The sequence below is a fragment of the Carcharhinus amblyrhynchos genome, chromosome 19, assembly GCF_965287045.1.
Source record: "Carcharhinus amblyrhynchos chromosome 19, sCarAmb.v2.hapA, whole genome shotgun sequence".
NCBI lineage: Eukaryota > Metazoa > Chordata > Chondrichthyes > Carcharhiniformes > Carcharhinidae > Carcharhinus > Carcharhinus amblyrhynchos.
Genome location: NC_137342.1, coordinates 8,402,397 through 8,421,526, shown reverse-complemented (window position 1 = coordinate 8,421,526; position 19,130 = coordinate 8,402,397). Strand labels below are relative to the sequence as shown.

Sequence of the window (19,130 nt, the reverse complement as noted above, 5' to 3'; positions counted from 1 at the left end):
AGGGTGACTGGCCGTGCTAAATTGACCCTAGTCCCAGGGATTAGCAGGGTTATTATGTGGGGTTATGGGACTAGGCCCTGGGTGGGATTGTGGTCGGTGCAGACTCGAGGGGTTGAATGACTACCTGCTGCACTGCAGAGATTCTGTGATTCTCAGGTGAACTGCAGGAACTTACCAAGGGTCCTTGAGCAATGTCTTCCAAATCCATCACAGCCACTATCTAGAAAGACAAGAGCAGTTGACGATATGGAAACACCACCACCTGCAAGCTCTCCTCCAAACCACTCACCATCCTGACTTGGAAAAACATCACCATTCCTTCACTGTCACTGGGATAAATCCTGGAGTTCCTTCCTGTTGGTAGTGGCATCATGATAATTGTCTCTTTGATTCCCAGACCTGCATCTTTGAAGTCACAGCAAGCTTCCACAATGCCTGCTACTTTGAAAAAAGAACATTTCTTTATGTATGTATATTCCAGACAAACTCCGTCCATGATTCTTGACTCATCTGCTAAAGTATTTTTGCCGAGTACTCAATATCCACAATCAGTCCATCAGAAGAAAACGCCTAATCAAATTCCAGTCAAGTCATAGAACCGTAGACTCCTTACAATGCAGAAGGAGGCCATTCAGCCCATCAAGTCTGCACCGACTCCTACCCAGGCTTATCCGGTAACCCTGTGTATTTACCCTGACAATCTCTGTAAACTGTGTATCTTTGGACACTAAGGAGCAATTTAACATAGCCATTCCACCTAACCCGCACATCTTTGGAGCGTGGGAGGAAATTGGAGCACCCGGAGGAAACCCAGGCAGACACAGGGAGAATGTGCAGACTCCACATGGACAGTGACCTAAGCCAGAAAACGAATCCAGGTCCCTAGTGTTGTGAGGCAGCAGTGCTAACCACTGTGCCATTGTGCCATCCATGTACATCAGTTCATGCACTTCATTGGTCCCTGGACCAGAAGTGCTTTAATTTCAATATTCTTATTCTCAAATCCTTTCATAACCTCATCCATTTCTATAACTTCTTCTAGACCAACAGGCTTCTGAGGTCTCAGCAACTCCTTTGAATCTGACCTCTTGGACATCCCTGTATTTAATGGCACCACTTTTCACAACCATGCCCCAAGTGCTAGTATTCCCTCCTCAAACATCTTTGCCCCTCTGTACCTCCTCCCACTTCCTTCAGGAATTTTCTTAAAACTTACTTCTTTGGCCATGCCCTTGGACACCTGCCTTCATATTTTATTAGCAAATGAGCAGCATACATGGAGAGGGAGAGAGATGGAGTTAATGTTTCAGGTTGATGAACTTTGATCTGGAAAGTCATCAAGCTGAGATGTTGGGCAGGATTTGCTGCCTACCAACACTGTCAGCTGGGTTTCTTGTTGTTTGCACTCTCTGTCGCCAGGGACCATGAAAGAGGGTGGCCAGAAGATCCCACAGTGCAAATGGCCGGAAAACTGTGCCTGTTAATTCTGTTTCTCTCTCCCTAGATGCTGTAAGACATGCTGAGTTGTCCCAGCATTTTATTTCAGAGTTCCAGCGACCACAATATTTTTCTAGTGTTAATATTTCCTTAGATTTATTGTATCTATTTAGTACATCAAAAGTAGGCTTACATTAACACTGCAATGAAATTGCTGTGAAATTCCCCTAGTCGCCACCTGCTCAGATACACTGAGGGGGAATTTAACATGGTTAATACCCAGCGTGTCTTTCGGTCTGTGGGAGGAAACCCACACGGACACAGGGTGAACATGCAGACTCCACACAGACAGTGATCCAAGCTGGGAATCGAACCCAGGTCCCTGGTGATGTGAGGCAGCAGTGCTGACCACTGTGCCATGGTGTAACCCGCAAGTGGTTCCTCGTCAAATGTTGTATGATAGTTCCTGTGAAACTTTTTGAACATTTTGCTATGTGGGACATGTTACAAAAATGCACGTTACGGTGCACCTAACCCGTGTGAGTTACTGGCTGAACAGTGACGAGATCAAAGCTTTGACTTCTGTCGCAAATTCTTGTCTTCTCGCCACCAATTCCAAGCTTCAGGCACAGTCACCATGACCACTTTATCATCCTCTGAGCCCCTGATGTCATGGGCGGGATTTTCCAGCTGGAAATTCCCACCTGAGGTCAACAGACCTTCCACGATCGGTCCCTCACCCATTCGGACTCCCGTGGCAGGCCGGGCAGTAAAAATTCGCCTCACATCTCTCCATTAGAAAGCGCCACTCCCGCAGTGTTGGCATTACTTCCTTGGGGGTGGAATGAGGTGTTGAATGGGTGAAAAGAAAACAACCCTTCTCCCTGACATGCTTTCCGGCGGTGAAGGTGACTCATCGCTGTCTTCCATGGCACCCCCTCGTCCTTCCCCAAGCAAATGGCCAGTTACGGCGCTTGCTGGCTACACGGCTGAAGAACCCGCTGTGGGGGAGGGATAACATCAACTTCAGCGGGACTAGAATATCTCACCAGTGGGAAGGACCATAAAATCCAGACCATTGTATCGTAGTTCTGTTGAGGGCAAGGGAGCTAAATATCAAGCCGGGCATCGACTGGAATGGCGGGAAAAGTAGGGCAACTGTTTATTAGAATACATGAGACTAAGGGGTGAGCTAATAGGGAGGAAGTAAAGGGGGAATATCGTTGAGACTCCAATTCCTCTTATGTCTCTGCCTAAATCTAATTTTACCTCAAGATGCAAAACCAAAGGATTCTGTGCACCTTTATTCATGGGTTTTCTGATTTGCATTGCTACCCTTAATGATACACATATCTGCACATCAATATCCCTCTTCTAGCACACACCTTCTTGACAGCTCAGGTACATATTTTTGTTCCCGTTTTCACCTTCCAAAATATTTTACTTCGTACGAAAGAAAGAACTTGCCCTTCACAACCTTGGGATGATCCACAGCACTTCATTATCAAATAAATAACTTAATTTTGAAATTAGGTCTGGATTTTATGTGGGAAGCTACACATCATTAAATTTCCTTGGCATTTTCCAAGAATGGCAATGGCATAGGTTGTGCTGAGCAGGAGGTTTGACCTTCTAATTCTCCTGACATAGTAGCCCAATGCAATCAACCACAGTCCCAAAGATATTCCCCCTGTATTTTGTCCTCTCTATTTGGTCAACCTTTAATCTCATGCATTCTCATGAAAAATACCTTGATTTCTCTCAACACAAACTGCGAACCCTCATTCCGAATGACACCAGAGTTAATCAGCAATGCGCAAGACTATCATGTCATTCACATGTTTGAAATCATCAAATAGTTGTTAAGGTCACCTGACATGTTCTGTTCTCACATTGCCTGAGGGCAGTAGTGGAATGGCACGGTGGCACAGAGGTTAGCTCTGCTGCCTCACAGCGCCAGGGACCCGGGTTCGATTCCTAGCTTGGGTCACTGTCTGTATGGAGTCTGCACGTTCGCCCCGTGTCTGCATGGGTTTCCTCCAGTTTCCTCTCACAGACTGAAAGACTGGTTGGGTGCAATGACCGTACTAAATTCTCTCTTAGTGTACCCAAACAGGCACTGGAGTGTAGCACCTAGGGGATTTTCATTGCAGTGTTAGAAGGCAGAGAATGGGTATAAAGGGGTCTTTTTAGGGATGGCACCTGTGAATAGTGGTGTGCCTCTGGGACCATAATTTTTCACAGTATACATTAATGATTTGGAGAAAGGAACTAAAGGCACTGTTGCCATGTTTGTAGGTGATACAAAGGTATGTAAAGGGATAAGTAATATTGACGAAGCGTTGGGAGGAGGGGCTGCAGAAGGACTTGGACAGGCTACGAGATTGGGCAAAGAAGTGGCAGATGGAATACAATGTGGAAAAGTGTGAGGTTATGCACTTTGGAAGGAGGAATGGAGGCATAGAGTATTTTCTAAGTGGGGAAATGCTTAGGAAATCAGAAACACAAAGGGACTTGGGAGTCATTGTTCAAGATTGTCTTAAGGTAAACGTGCAGGTTCAGTCGGCAGTTAGGAAGGCAAATGCAACGTTAACATTCAGGTCGAGAGGGCTAGAATACAAGAGCAGGGATGTACTTCTGGGACTGTGTAAGACTCTGGTCAGGCCACACTTGGGGTATCGCGAGCAGTTTTGAGCTCTCTATCTAAGGAAGGATGTGCTGGCCTTGGAAAAAATATCCAGAGGAGGTTCACAAGAATGATCCCTGGAATGAAGAGCTTGTCGTATGGGGAACGGATGAGGACTCTGGGTCTGTTCCCATTGGAGTTTGGAAGGATGAGGGGGGATCTTATTGAAACTTACAGGATACTGCGAGGCCTGGATAGAGTGGACGTGGAGAGAATGTTTCCACTGGTAGGAAAATCTAGAACCAGAGGGCGCAACTTCAGGCTAAAGGGGAGATCCTTTAAAACAGAGATAAGGAGGAATTTCTTTCAGCTAGAGAGTGATGAATCTGTGGAACTCTTTGCCGCAGAGGGCTGTGGAGGGCCGGGTCATTGAGTGTCTTTAAGATAGAGATAGATAGGTTCTTGATTAATAAGGGGGTCAGGGGTTATGGGGAAAAGGCAGGAGAATGGGGATGAGAAAATATCAGCCATGATTGAATGGCGGAGCGGATTTGATGGGCTGTGTGCTCTAATTCTGCTTCTAAATCTAATGGTCTTAACGTAAATCTACTTGTGACACTAAAAAATAAACTTAAAACTTAAACTTTCCAACAGGACAATGATGAATGGTAATTTTTATACCCTTGCCTGAGACAGAGGGTGTTTCCATTTCTGTCAGCACTGTCGTATATTTTGCCCAGGAAGTAGACCATGACACTCAGTTGACCTCTTGCTCCTACGCAACCATTGGGGAAAATCTTTGGATTTTCAGTTTCTGGACTGAGAACTCCCTCCACAGAAGCTGCAAACACACAGTGGTTCCAAACCTAATCTTTAACCACCTCGTAGGACAAGGGCAGCAGACGCATGAGAACATCACCAGCAGCAGGCTCCTCTCTGAGCCGCTCATCACTCTGGCTGGCAACTAATCCACCGTTCCTTCACTATGATGAAATCAAAAGCCCTCCCTGACAGCACTGTGGGCGTACCTACACAGTAAGGAGTCTGACAACACCAGGTTTAAGTCCAACCAATTTATTTGGTAGTAAACTCACAAGCTTTCGAGGTTGCTCTCTTCGTCAGGTGAATGGAGAGTACTGGCCTCAGACAGAGCATACAGCTAGTTATATATAGTTATATATAGCGTACCTACACCACATGGAACGTAGCATCTCAAGAAGGCAGCTCACCACCACCCCCTGGAGGGCAGTTAGGGATCAGAAATAAATGCTGGCCTAGCCAGTGATACCCACATTCCATGAAAAAACAAATAACAGAATTTCAAGCTTTCTTTAAAGACTTAGAATTATGATTTTTAGCAATATGGAGAAAGTTGTCAGTGTTTTGTTTCCAGCCACAGCAGTCTCTGTTCAACTCAGTCAGGTGAAAAATCATTCTGGAAAAGTAAAAGCCAAGATGAAATAATTATTTGGATCAGTTACAGCCGCATATACTATTTCTCCCAGTGTGAACTCTTAATTCCCCAGTTCTATGCAATGGTAATAGCTTTGAGTCTCTTTATCCTCCTTCATTGTCAGGGCTTCCTGTTTCTTAGGGGCTGGAATGGATTGCACAGGGTCAAGGCATTAGGCTCCTTCTAAGTCACTTAATAAACGATGGCCTTCACTGGGAACTCGAACCTCGCAACATTCTATACAGGCCAATTCGACCTCGTACAGGAGATTGTGCTGTGAACACCAACCTACTGCGCTGGAGAGAGAGAGAGAGTTTGTGTTGCTCTCATGCTGATGCTATCACAGAGCTATAAGTTCATTATTACGCTGCCACTATTCATCTAACAGGATTTATCTAACATCTGTTAATGAAGATTATAGACTAATGTTGCACGGGCATAATATAATCTTAAGGATCTAACTACAGTCAGCAGCCCATCAAATCTGCTGTTGGCAAATATATGGCGACAATCAGCAGGCTAGCACTTTATTGCAATGTTTCTGCCACATAATATAAATCTAATGTGATCTTTAAATGAGTCTCTCTGTGTTGGGTTCCACGATTGGCAGCTGGGACCTGGTCCTAAATCTACTTCATGGGCTGACGGAACTGCCTTTCCCAGTTTGTGATCTGTTCCCACTGGATTTTCTAATTAATTGCCGCTTCAACACACTCTGTTCACAAATAAACCCTTCTATTCGTCCATGATGTCTTTGGTATTTCAATCTCTCGTTTCACTCTGATATTTTGCGCTCCGGAGTCATTCTGTATCGGACACGCAGGCAAGGCAGGAGGAACATTGAACTCTATTTTAGCACGAAAAGCTGCTGGCCTGAAATGTCCCCTCCTGTTTGGTTTATGGCTGTGCGTCGCTACATCGCATAATTGCAATGCAGCAGGGCGACAGCGAAGCTGGCAGGGAATGTTGAACGTGTGCTTTTAAAAAATGATTTACTGGGATGTGGACGTCGCTGGCAACTTGTTAGCGTTTGTTGCCCATCTCCGTCTACATCTAAGAAGGCGATGGTGAGCCATTGCCTTGAGCCATTGCAGCCCAACATTGTGCCACTAACTTTAAATGCATGGTAACCACTGGCACAGTGGATTACATAGAAACTAGGAACAGGGGTAGGCCTTTTGGCCCATCGAGCTCGCTCCTGTTCATTTTGATTGTTCCTGATCATCAAATTCAATATTGTGATTCCACACCTCCCCCCCCCATATTCATTGATCTTTTTACACTCAAGAGCTATAATTAATGCCTTCTTGAAATCACATAGTTTTAGCTTCAGCTACTTTCTGTGGTAGTGAAGGGATAATGGATAGATTGGAGGGTTTGGGAGGAGATTTGATAGAGGTGTTCAGAATCATGAGGTGGCTGGACGCAGAAGATAGAGAGAAACTGTTCCTGCTCATAGAAGGATGAAGAAGGAGCGGGCACAGATTTAAAGTTATTTGCAAAAGAAGCAAATGTGACGTGAGAGAAGGTTTTTCACGCAGCGAGTGGTTGGGGTTTGGAATGCACTGCCTTGGAGGAGGCAGGTTCAGTCAAGGCGTTAAGGAGGGCTTTAGATTACTTGAAGAGAAACGATGTGTGTGGAAAAGGCTGGGAAATGGCACTAAGACACGATGGCCATTTGGAGAGCTGGTGTAGACAGGATGGTATGAACAGACTCCTTCTGCGCCGTGTCAATTCTGTGATTATACAGCATCACGGACAGAAAAGCTGGAAAATAACTTTGAAATGTGGCTGGTTTATTGGCTTTTGTATTCAGCCCCAGAACTGTTGCTCATGCAAAGTGACCAATTCAGTGCGGCGGGATATAAAACCAGTTTACTGACTCTGTGTTTCACCTCTTGCCCAACAGAAGGGGAACGATGCAGGAAGCGGAGAAAGGTGGTCTGTCAGATTACACAGCACCTGATGGAAAACCACGAAATGTGGAAAAAGGTCATTGAGGAGGAACAGAGGAAAACAGAGCTCGAAAAGCAAGATCAGTCCAGCCCGCACCAAAACTCTGAGGCTATCCAAGCGATTACTGAGGAGGAGGAGGACAAGGAGGAGAAAAGTAATGAAGGACGTGAAGGGAGGTCCGACACGCAAATCAGTTCGAATCCAAACACAATCAACGAGACATTAGAAGACGATAAAAATGATTGAATTGTGCAACCCACTTTCTCTTTAGTTCCCAGCACACTACCTTGACACAATACTGTAGATGTTTAGGACGATGTGCCTACAGCTGTGATGGTGCAATGTTGCCACAAGCCAGAAGAGAAGGACTAAATCAATCCCCTCACCAAGGAAGCTTCTGAATTGCACCCCCTGCTGAACTCGACTTTAAACACTCTATGGTTCCCAGTAGGATTCCGGTGCACCCCTTTGTTGACCTATCTTGTTTATTCATGCTCAGTACGCACGTTATGTAAAAAGAAACACGCTGACTTGTCTGACCACAGTGGGCGTCACAACGAAGGAGGGCGCACTTCGAAAGCCTGTACGTCACAGGAAACACTGCGGTACCAAGTCTGTAGCTTTTGCCCTCCTGTTGAGTACAAGTTGAAAGCTTTATCAGAGTTCTGAAATGGCCTGCCAATATCTTTTGTGTACATAACCTTGCCACTCACCAGCTTTGTATAAGCAATCTCTCTCTCTCCCTCTCTGTGTGTAGCTGTAGCACTTGTACATTGCGAAAATGAACAAAATGTTTTAGGAAAAAGACTGGCCGACACACGAGCGGCCACTTTTCACTTTATAATCGGTACATGCTACAAGCCAAACTCCTAGTCAAGGATTTATATCCATTTTGAATATTTTTATTGTTTATTTACATTCAATGACAAATACTTGCAAAAGACAAACAGTTTATTGTAGATACAAAGAACATTTTCTAATGGCTTTTGTAAATAGCAAACTCTCGAACCAATTTTGTGATTTTTTGTAAAGATGGTTATGAAAACTTCACATTTAAAAAGAAATTCTTATTGTACTGCCCTGACTTAGTACATTCTTATAATTATAGCGGCATGATTCAGTGCATACAAGTTGATGTATGTACCTAGTTTTAAAAGATGATCATTATATGGATTATATTTGCAGCCAGCATTAACCCTGCAGATACTGTTTACTACTGATGGTACTGAGGTGATTTGCAATAGGATTAGAGTACAACCCCAGGCCCCATTACCTGCGCGCTTTAGACATTGCACGACAGTTAGCGGCTATAAGGTTCACTTTGTGAATTATTTCCTTCCACGTTTTGGGGCGAATCTCACCGTTAGGCCCCTTCGCCGGGATCGGAGCGGGCGAGGGGCGGACCATGGAAAAGCCCTCTGACCTCGGGCGGGATTTTCCGGTTTCGGGGCGAGCGAAGCTGTAAAATCTCGTCCCGCGTGTGACAGAGGCGTTGCGCAGTCTCCTTGTCAGTATCAGTTTATACTGATGGGATTTAGTCTGACTCTGCGGATGGAATTTACCCGTCCCACCTGCCGCAGGAATCGTAGCGGACGGAACACAAAGGTCCGTTGATCTCAGGTGAGAATTTTTGGTCTTAGGGGCAAGTGTGGCTCGAAAATCCCCCCCCGAGCATGTTGTGCAATTTGCCTGAGGACAATTGGACTGACCTAAGATCCCCCTTTTTTTCATTCTTGATTATCATTTCGCATCTTTCGTCATTTCAATTTTGAGTCAAAAGCAGTATAATTTGAATGAATTTTGATGGATCTAAAAAAAAATCTAATATCAAAGTATCCTTCTAAGAGGATACGCAGGCCGAGAGTCAAAGTAATAATATACCATGCCCAGTGGGCTCACCTTAAAGTTGTGAACAAATCCAGCATATAAAGGTTAGCTTAAGACTCATGTTTTCAACTGCAATAAACTGGGAATTGGGAACATTCTTCCACATCAAATTTCAGAACTGGGATTGCTTAGGCAAGGCTTTTAAAGATTGCAAAACAAGGCAATTCAAGTACAGATTAGCCGTGACGGAATTAAATTGCGAAAGTGATGAATGGTCAAATGTTCCTTCAGTGTTCCTAAACCATGGACGCTCGATTCCATCCCAGTATTTATTTGGAAGGGTAGATGTTCGATTTTATACCTGCAATTGGTACTGATTGTTAAATCCATCTTATAAGGCATCACAGTAAGAATCTGACAACACCGGGTTCAAGTGCAACCGCTTTATTTGGTAGTAAACTCGCAAGCTTTCGGGGTTCTCCCCTTCATCAGGTGAATGGAGAGTTCACCTGACGAAGGGACAAACCCCGAAAGCTTGCGAGTTTACTACCAAATAAATCGGTTGGACTTGAACCTGGTGTTGTCAGACTTCTTACTGTGTTTACCCCAGTCCAACGCCGGCATCTCCACATCACAAGGCATCACTTCAGACAGAGGCACGTTCTAAGTTTGCATTGGTGAACCACATGAATTATTTGAAATACCACTTTGGGGTGGACTAAATTCTGGTCAATAGTATTTCTGCACAAACAGTCACGCAACACAAACGCACCTCTTATATTTCTTGAGAAATGAGCATGTTTCAAACTATACTGACTTGGGTAGTGGTGCAGTGGCTGTTGCTCAGAAAGGTGCAAAGGAAGTAAATCCTAGCACTTTGTAAAGTTATCGCACAGCCTTGGATTGTGGCCGGAAGTATCTAAAATGACATCTAGTAGTTCAACGCCAGTTAGCCCTGACAGAACATAAAAATCATAGAAACCCTACAGTGCAGGAGGAGACCATTCAGCCCATCAGGTCTGCACTGACCACAACCACACCAGGCCCCATCCACGTCACCACCACCTCCCCTCCCCCCAATTCATTCTGCTAATCCCTCTAACCTACACACCCTGGGAGACTAAGGGTCAATTCAGTACGAACAATCAACCTAACCCGCACATTTTTGGAGTGTGGGGGGGCAACTGGAGCACCCAGAGGAAACCCATGCAGACACAGGGAGAATGTGCAGATTCTGCACAGACAGTGACCCAAACTGGGAATTGAACCCAGGTCCCTGGTGCTTTGAGGTAGCAGTGCTAACCACCATGCCATCCCACTACGGGACCCAGTTAAATCTTTATCTCAGCAGCAGTGTCTTTCAAGGGCACCCTCCCTCCCTGGAATATGGCTCCTCGTTGCAAATCTTAAACCATCCCCTTAACCTGTCTTCACCGTGCACAGTTTTGCTATGGATCTTTACATAGCCACAGTTAGATCTACATTATGCTGAATGCATTTTCACACATTTTTTTAAAAAGCGTAATTAAATTTTGTTGTGTGTATAAACAGAAAACAAGAATGCAATATTTAGACTCACACCAAGAGTACAGGTTTGATTCCTGTTTACTGTACACCTTGAGAGACTGCATCCTTCCTACAACAAGGTTGGTTAAGATATTTGAACATGACAGTTTACTGATCACTGTGTCTGCAAAACATTGAAAACCTACTGTAGCAATCCACACTCAGCTTTTAATATTGTGTTTATGCAAATAGCACTTTTCAACAAACAATACAAATGTATGGGTGGCACAGTGGTTAGCACTGTAGCCTCACAGCACCATGGTCCCAGGTTCAATTCTGGCCTCGGGACACTATCTGTGTGGAGTTTGCACATTCTTACTGTGTCTGTGTGGGCTTCCTCCGGGTGCTCCGATTTACTCCTGCAGTCCAAAAGATGTGCGGGTTAGGTGGATTGGCCATGCTAAATTGACCCTAGTATTTGGAGTTACTGGAATAGGGCCTGGGTGGGATTGTGGTCGGTGCAGACTTGATGGGCTGAATGGCCTCCATCTGTACAGTAGGGATTCTGTATTTCTAAATTTGTTTTTTCCGGGAGGCTGGATAACTTCAAATGTGTAAGATTAGATGGAGTTTGACCAATGCTTTGCCGAGTTTTGACCCTCCCCCATCCCAGCCACCAGGGATGGCTTGCCATTGGTTACCAACGGAATCTTCCAGTCCCACCGAAAGCCATGGCATTTTGCATGGCTCACCCTCCCCCGTCACAGTGGGGGGCTGTCATCGGCGGGACTGGAAGATCCCATCGACAACAAGGGCTGGAAGATCCCACCCAATGAACCCAACGGATTGTCTGAATATTGCTTTCAGCTCTCTTCTTCAAACTCGGTTTCTGTGTTTACTAGCCTGGAATAATATTAACAATAAACATTCAATTAAAATAGACGCCAAAACGGTTTTTAAGTAAAAATTGCACACATTTCAAGTTTTGTTCAACCTCCCGTGAAGAAGTTCACCGCCCAGAGTGTACATTCAACATTATTTTAAAGGTAATCCTTCTGATACAGCACAGGAGGAGGCCATGTGGCCCATTGTGCTCTTCTATCCACAACATAATGATAACACACTCCAAGTTGCACACTTACTAGATTTTAGCACTGCAGGCCTGTACTAGGCCATGGCTTCCTCTGGTGCTGGTGTGGTTTAAGCACTGCAAAAGTCCACACCAAGCACGCTAGCATAGTCGGAGAAACCACAGAACAATATTTTCAGTATTCCAGCTCCAAACGCTTTTGAGGGAACAAACTCACTTTTGCGAAGCTCAGTTGCTCATGAGATTATCCAGAGGCATTGTGGGCCTGAAGACCTCTTCCTGTCTTGCCGTATCCACGATTGCCGTGGGAGCCAGGTCGGGATGGGCACTCCGAAATTAAATGGCTTCTATTCCTCGAACAGGCTGGTGTGTTGAAGTCAAGGGAACGATTTCAAGAAGAAATTGGGGCTAAAGTGGTCAAGGGTTAATGGGGGAAAGGGAGGTCAGGATATTGAATTCGATGATCAGCTATGATCAAATTGAATGGTGGAGCAGGCTCAAAGGGCCAAATGGCCTACTCCTTTTAACTTCAATCAGATATGTACTTACTCAAGACACTCCACATTAAAGCAAAAAGAAAAATATGTGTCTCCACTTTTCTCAGGGCGTAGCAAGGAAGAGATTCTTTAAAAAGCAGAGTATTATATATATACCTAAATAACATTGATAACTTTATTTTTCAGAGATGAGAACAGTTGTGACAATCTATTTTCCTAATACGAATGAACACTGCCAATTTTAATCCATTGAGCTTATCTATTGGTGCAACCTCGGGTCTTGTTCTGTTTGGGGAGGCTTTGTGTTCATAAACTTCTCCCAGTTTAACCCCAGCTTGGTTCTGAAAAACAGTCCAACTATAAATTTGCTACAACCCTTAATGGGCAAGCAACGTTGAGGGAGAATTGAACTGGAAGCAATAGGATCTTGGGGCCAGTATGTGACTCAGGCTGATGCTGAATCAGCCCCCCACACTGCTGGGTTTCAGTATGAACAGTATCTCAGATAATAAGCTTACAAGTAGCAACTCGGCCCAATCCTTGTCACCAAAATAAAAAAAAAACAACGCCAGCAAATTTGGATTTTTACACATAATTGACTAACATGAAGGCAATGCGATTTATTAAGCCAATAAAACAGTGCAAGTCAGGTTAATTAAGTGCATCTAACATTTAATTGAAGGCCAGGGTATTTGCAAGCCTGAATAACTCACTGACAGAACTTAATATTGACAACACAGCAGTCAGCTCACCACAGATTCTGTGACTAGCACTTTAAGAGTTAATAATGTTCACCTTTCTGTGGGTTTCTGACTACCTACCAAGATATGAAAAGACACTGGAACAAACAGAGGGGAGTATTTTAACTATAGAGTAGTTTTGAGGACAAAACGGTGTTCCTTACATTCCAGTTCCATTTTTTCTAAGTGATTGATGAGTTAAGTGTAAAAATTCACTTTAAGATAAAATGCACAGTATTTATACTCACTAAGACTTTCTACATTTCTACAAGCTGTAAGCAGAAAGATCCAAGTAGGCCAAAGATAGGTGCGGTTATAATTAGCTGTAGATATACATGTATCATTGGTACTAAACAACCTAGCAGAACATTTCAATCTTCACTTGTTCGTTATGTTTATTTCACAAGTGTCTGTGATATCGTGATCTTAAAAAAAATTACAGCATGCCATAACTATGTAAACTCTACTGTCTTGTGTTTAATATAGTTATCACGATGGTAAATTCATTAAGACTGAACAGGCCATCATGTTAAAACATCACTTTTGTTAATTACATTATTCAAAGTATAAACTAAACCTCACCTCAAACACTGCCTGACAAAATTAATCCATGTTTATACACGTAAGGTTTTGTGCCTTGGTGACTTTTAGTGCGTTTGATTTTCTAATTTCATCACGAAATCCATCAACATCTATTTGTTGTTTTAGTTAGTCAAGCGATGCCATCGTTTTAAACAACCCTTCTGAAAGCTACGACAGGAGAGTGTGTCTAAATTCCTTGCCCGTTCAGATTTGCGTAAAGGCGACGCCATCGGCAGGTGACTTCAAACAAAGAGACTTGAGTTCTATCTTGTTGAAAATAGTGCGGTGACAAAGAAGTTTAACAGCAACATGCAATTGGCAGTGTTTTAAGTGCCTCCACAGTATTGATTCTTTCACAGCAAGCTATTGCCACGACTGAGGGGCCTTGCTTGACAGTGTTTGATTGCACATTGCGGGCTGATGTACAAAACCAATGCAAGCTGGAGTCCTCTGTTATTAGACCTCTGTTGGTGTTGCTAATAAAACGTCACCCCTGAGACAGCAGCAGATATTCCACTTGACAGGGTCCGCGTGTTTGGTTCCTTTAGGTACGCAATGCCATCTTGCGTTTACCATCAGTGTTTCTATTCTTTCTGTTAATGCAACAATCGAATTTGTCTACATTGTTGCCCATTGCAGCTCAAGAACCAGGCCTTGCCATTTTTATGGACGGCAGAATTCACTGACTCAACATAACCGATCACCAGTATCTTGCACTTAACACATGTAGCAATACCTAATATTTCATTCACCGGTGTTTCAAGGATTCCATACATGATTAAATGTCCTGTTTTGTACAATAGAATATGTACAGAATAATTCTTGCAGATAGGTGTTATTTATTTTTACTGTTTTGTAAGTTAGACACTATACTGTAGCTCTAATGGCCAGAATTACTGGAAAGTGCCTCTTTGTAAAATGTATAATACAGTATATATTATATATATAAATATATTCAATATATTAGAAACATCTGTCACTAACTGAGAAAAATGTGGATGTTGTAATGTGAAGGCAGTGTTGTACAACATGAATTTGATTCTGTGGTATCATGAGTCACTTATTTGTCTACACAGGGGAGGTGATGGCCCAGTGGTATTATCGCTAGACTATTAATCCAGAAACTCAACTCATGTTCTGGGGACCCGGGTTCGAATCCCACCACGGCAGATGATAGAATTTGAATTCAATACAAAATATCTGGAATTAGGAATCTACTGATGACCATGAAAGCATTGTTGATTGTCAGGAAAGTCCATCTGGTTCACTAATGTCCTTCAAGAAAGGCAATCTGTCATCCTTAACTGGTCTGGCCTACATGTGACTTCAGAATCAATGTGGTTGACTCTCAACTGCCCTCTAAAATGGCTTAGCGAGCCCCTCAATTCAATCACTCAAGAAAACAGCTCGCCACCACCTTCTCAAGGGCAACTGAGGATGGGCAATAAATGCTGACCTAGCCAGCAATGCCCATGTCCCACCGATGAATGAAAAAACAAATGAATCCCACTTGCTTTAAAAATTGCTTTTCAGTATTTTCTAGTTCATCTTTATTTGATGTTAAGTCCCAACTCAGCAGTTTGTATTGGTGTCGCAAGGAATAATTCCTGTCAAACTCCCCCTTGAAGGGCACTTCAGAGAACTGACTCAACTGAAGAACAGATTCCTCTCTATATAGTGTTGTTCCTCCAGAGTTACGCCTGATGCCTTTTGCCATTGGTTTACTTTCAAGGTGGTGTCTAAGCAAACACACAATAATGAATGACCAGATATCTATGACATTGGTTGATTGCTCGTACCCTGGGTAAGCTTCCTGCTCTTCCCTGAGTACCATCAGATCTTGCGTGGGCAATTTGAACGTGCTGATGAGGTCTTTGTGAAAGGCAGTGCCTCAGATAATGTTGCACTCCTTCAGTCCTGCGCGCAAGGGTCAGGTATACCATAGGTTTGAGCTCCATGGCTGTCAACTCAGGACAGAATAGCACCCCAGCTGCACCCCGTAGTTGGTCTACTATTGGTTGTAGTTCGACCCATCATTATAGTTCCTGTGGAAAATGGCACACGCTAATGAGAAGCTGAATTATACACACCAGGGAAGGTTCCAGATTAGGTCTGTGATGAGTTAGTTCGGCGGCACAGTGGTTAGCACTGCTGCTTCACAGCTCCAGGGTCCTGGGTTCGATTCCGGGCTCGGGTCACTGTCTGTGTGGAGTTTGCACATTCTCCTTGTGTTTGCGTGGGTTTCCTCTGGGTACTCCGGTTTCCTCTCACAGTCCAAAGATGTGCTGGTTAGGTTGATTGGCCATGCTAAGAAATTGCCCCTTAATGTCCAGGGATGCGTATGTTAGAGGGATTAGTGGGTATAATATGTAGGGATATGGGGGAAGGGCCTAGGTGAGATTGTGTTCAGTGCAGACTTGATGGGCCGAAGGGCCTCTTTCTGCACTGTAGGGTTCTATGATTCCAACCAAATTGGGGAGGTAATGAACCTGGAACAGAACTTCTAGTATCAACAACGTTGGGATGGAAAATAATCGGCATTCTTGTTTCTGGTTCCCATGGCTGACATTTCTGTGCCTGTGGTGATCGAATCAGGGGAGCTATTGGGTCTGTTACGATGTTCCTGCAGTTGAATAGCTAGCCGTACTCTGGAACTCACCATGGCTCCTGAGGCAGTACCTTCCAAACCCACAACCACCATCATTTAGAAGGAGAAGGGGACTGGGAACACCACCCCGACTGGAGTTTCCCCTCCAAGCCACTCACCATCCTGAATTGGAAATATATCGCTGTTCCTTCACAGCCGCTGGGTCAAAATCCTGGAACTCCCTCCCCCACAGCACAGTGGGTGTACCTAACTGCAGAGGTTCAAGAAGGTAGCTCACCACCACCTCCTCAGGGACAACTTGGGATGGGCAATAAATGTTGGCCTAGCTAGTGACACTCGCATCCTGTAAGTGATTTTTTTTTAAATTGTGCTTGGTAGCACACAGCATCCAGGTCTCACTGAAGATTACACCCAGGAAAGGAATAAAACCTTCAGTAGAGAATCTGAAACTCCAATTAATTGAGGTTCCTGCCACTGTTCCTGAATAGCTTTGATAATAGCCACAATTGACATCGTAAGTGACTGCGGTAAAGGCAAACTCTCTCTCATATCACAGTTTTCATTCACCAAACCATCCTTCCCCCTGCACGTCTCCATGTCATGCGGATGAGTAGGACTGGATTCACCTGCTTCCATTCTTGTCTTCCTCATCAGAGTTCAATGTTTTGCTTGCAATGGCTTTTCTTCCCACTCCACTCAGGGATCTGTCCTTGGTCTTCCGGCTTTTTTGATGTACCTGCAGTCCCTGCGACAGCTTCACCCATCCGTGTTCATGTATGCGTCGGAAACACCCTGCTTTACCTCGCCGCCGCCTCTCTCGATCCCGCCACTGCCGTGACATTTTGATTAAGAACCTTACATTTATTCTGTGCCCATGGCTCATTTAGGCTTTGATTCATAGAATCCCTACTGTGCAGAAGGAAGCCATTCGGCCCATCGAGTCTGCGCCAACCACAATCCCACCCGGACCCTATCCCACAACCCCATGTATTTACCCTAGCTAGTACCCCATGACAGTAAACGGCAATTTAGCATGGCCAATCCACCTAACCTGCACATCTTTGGAGTGTGGGAGGAAACTGGAGCACCCGGAAGAAACCCACGCAGACACGGGGAGGATGTGCAGACTCCACACAGACAGTGACCCAAGCCGGGAATCGAACATGAGTCCCCGGCACTGTGAGGCAGCAGCGCTAACCATTGTGTGCCACTTGATAGAAGCGACACTCATTCTGACCCAAGGATTTGCCCTCTCCAAACAAAAGGAGTGCATTCAAGGCTTGCACCTTTTTTTGAGTTAACCAGGAGTTTGGGGAGACCAAAATTCCCCATTGTTTTATCCACTGGTAACACTTCAACCAGAGTCAATTTGCCACCCTGTTCTCTGGTAGCATAAGTTGTGACTGTTTGAAACTTGCGTTTGTTCTGCGGCACATCTATAACAGAGGGAAGCCATTGTACATGCTTTTCATTAAATTTTCCTATCATTAATGCCTCCCCCTCCCTTGCCAGATATTGATCCCCCTGCTGTATATTGATACTGTGCCTATGTGACGTCACCTTGGCAATGTTTATAACAGGTTCACCTGGACGTGAACCTATTGTAGGGTCTCCTGGGACAGTGTAAAGGTGAGTATAGCTCCCGGAGAGAGGGGTATGGTCAGGTAGTGGCTCTTTGGCACAGGTCACCACTGCGAGGTTGGAACCACAGCAAGAGGTCTCACAACATCAGGTTGAAGTCCAACAGGTTTAGTAAACACCACAAGCATTCAGAACATGCTGTTTCTTTGTCATGTGAGTGGAGAGTTCGGTTCGGAAAAAGGGCAAATAAAGGCACACACAGTTTACAGAATACTGATTGGAAGGAACAGCACATTCCGAAAGCTTGTGACATTTACTATCAAATAAACCTGTTGGACTTTAACCTGGTGTTGTGAGATTTCTTAATGTGTTTACCCCAGTCCAATGCCGGCATCGCCACATCATGGTTGGAACCATGCCAGCCTGCCAGTAGCATTCTGTGCCAAAGGGGGCAGGTCTCAGTGGAAGCCTTGTTGGGTGGGTTAATTTGTATGTGGTGCCGACTGGGAGCGGACGGAGGAGCTGGGTATCCTGGCGATGGCCATTGTAGTCGGGGGGGGGGGGGGCCGTGAAGTGGGGAATTCTGTTCTCGAAAGTCAGAACATTTTCCCAACTACTAAAAAGTAAATCAATGTAATATTTTTCCCAAAGGTAAATGAAACTCAGGTTTAAAGCGTAATAAATTTATTTCCAAAATTAGTTTTGTCATAAGGCAGACAAACAGTACAAAGAACAAAAGACATACACAATACTTTGTCCACAGGGGGATCTGTGAAGCAACAACACCTCGAATTTCCTCCACAGATCTCCACCGCTATACCAAAATCTTGGACAATTATACAATTTGGTTACCTTAGAAACAGCCCAGCAATTAACTTAACATGATCTCATTTAATATTTAATTTGTCAGTTAAATTAAATGGCACATTCTTAAATCAGATTACAATCTGACACTTTAAATAATGGTTTGTTATTTGTCTGTTCAACTGCCGAAAGTGTACTCCTAAATCAAAACCACTTCCTTGCTGTTTCGCAATTCAAAATTATGCTTTTGTCTTACTCAGTGTTTTGCGAGGAGATGAGGACCAGTTCTCTGCTGGATGCGGGTCCATACATCTAACACAGGTCCCAGGCTAAACTTCATGTTCTTGTATAAAAGTGTATGTAATTTGTCTTTTTAAACAAAGGCTGGTTTCGCACTGCACCACATTCAACTTACACTGTAAT

General features: G+C 44.3%; 1 protein-coding gene across 3 annotated transcripts in view; it reads left to right on the top strand.

Moving 5' to 3' along the window:
- pde3a (phosphodiesterase 3A, cGMP-inhibited) overlaps positions 1 to 8,547 on the top strand; it is a 452,164-nt gene extending 443,617 nt beyond the window's left edge. For all 3 annotated transcript variants that reach the window (XM_080207222.1, XM_080207221.1, XM_080207220.1), the window contains one exon: positions 7,426 to 8,547. In XM_080207222.1, the coding sequence (XP_080063348.1) occupies positions 7,426 to 7,718 (293 nt within the window). In that variant the 3' untranslated portion in view covers positions 7,719 to 8,547. The remainder of the gene's footprint in view (positions 1 to 7,425) is intronic.
- Positions 8,548 to 19,130: the final 10,583 nt, after the last annotated feature.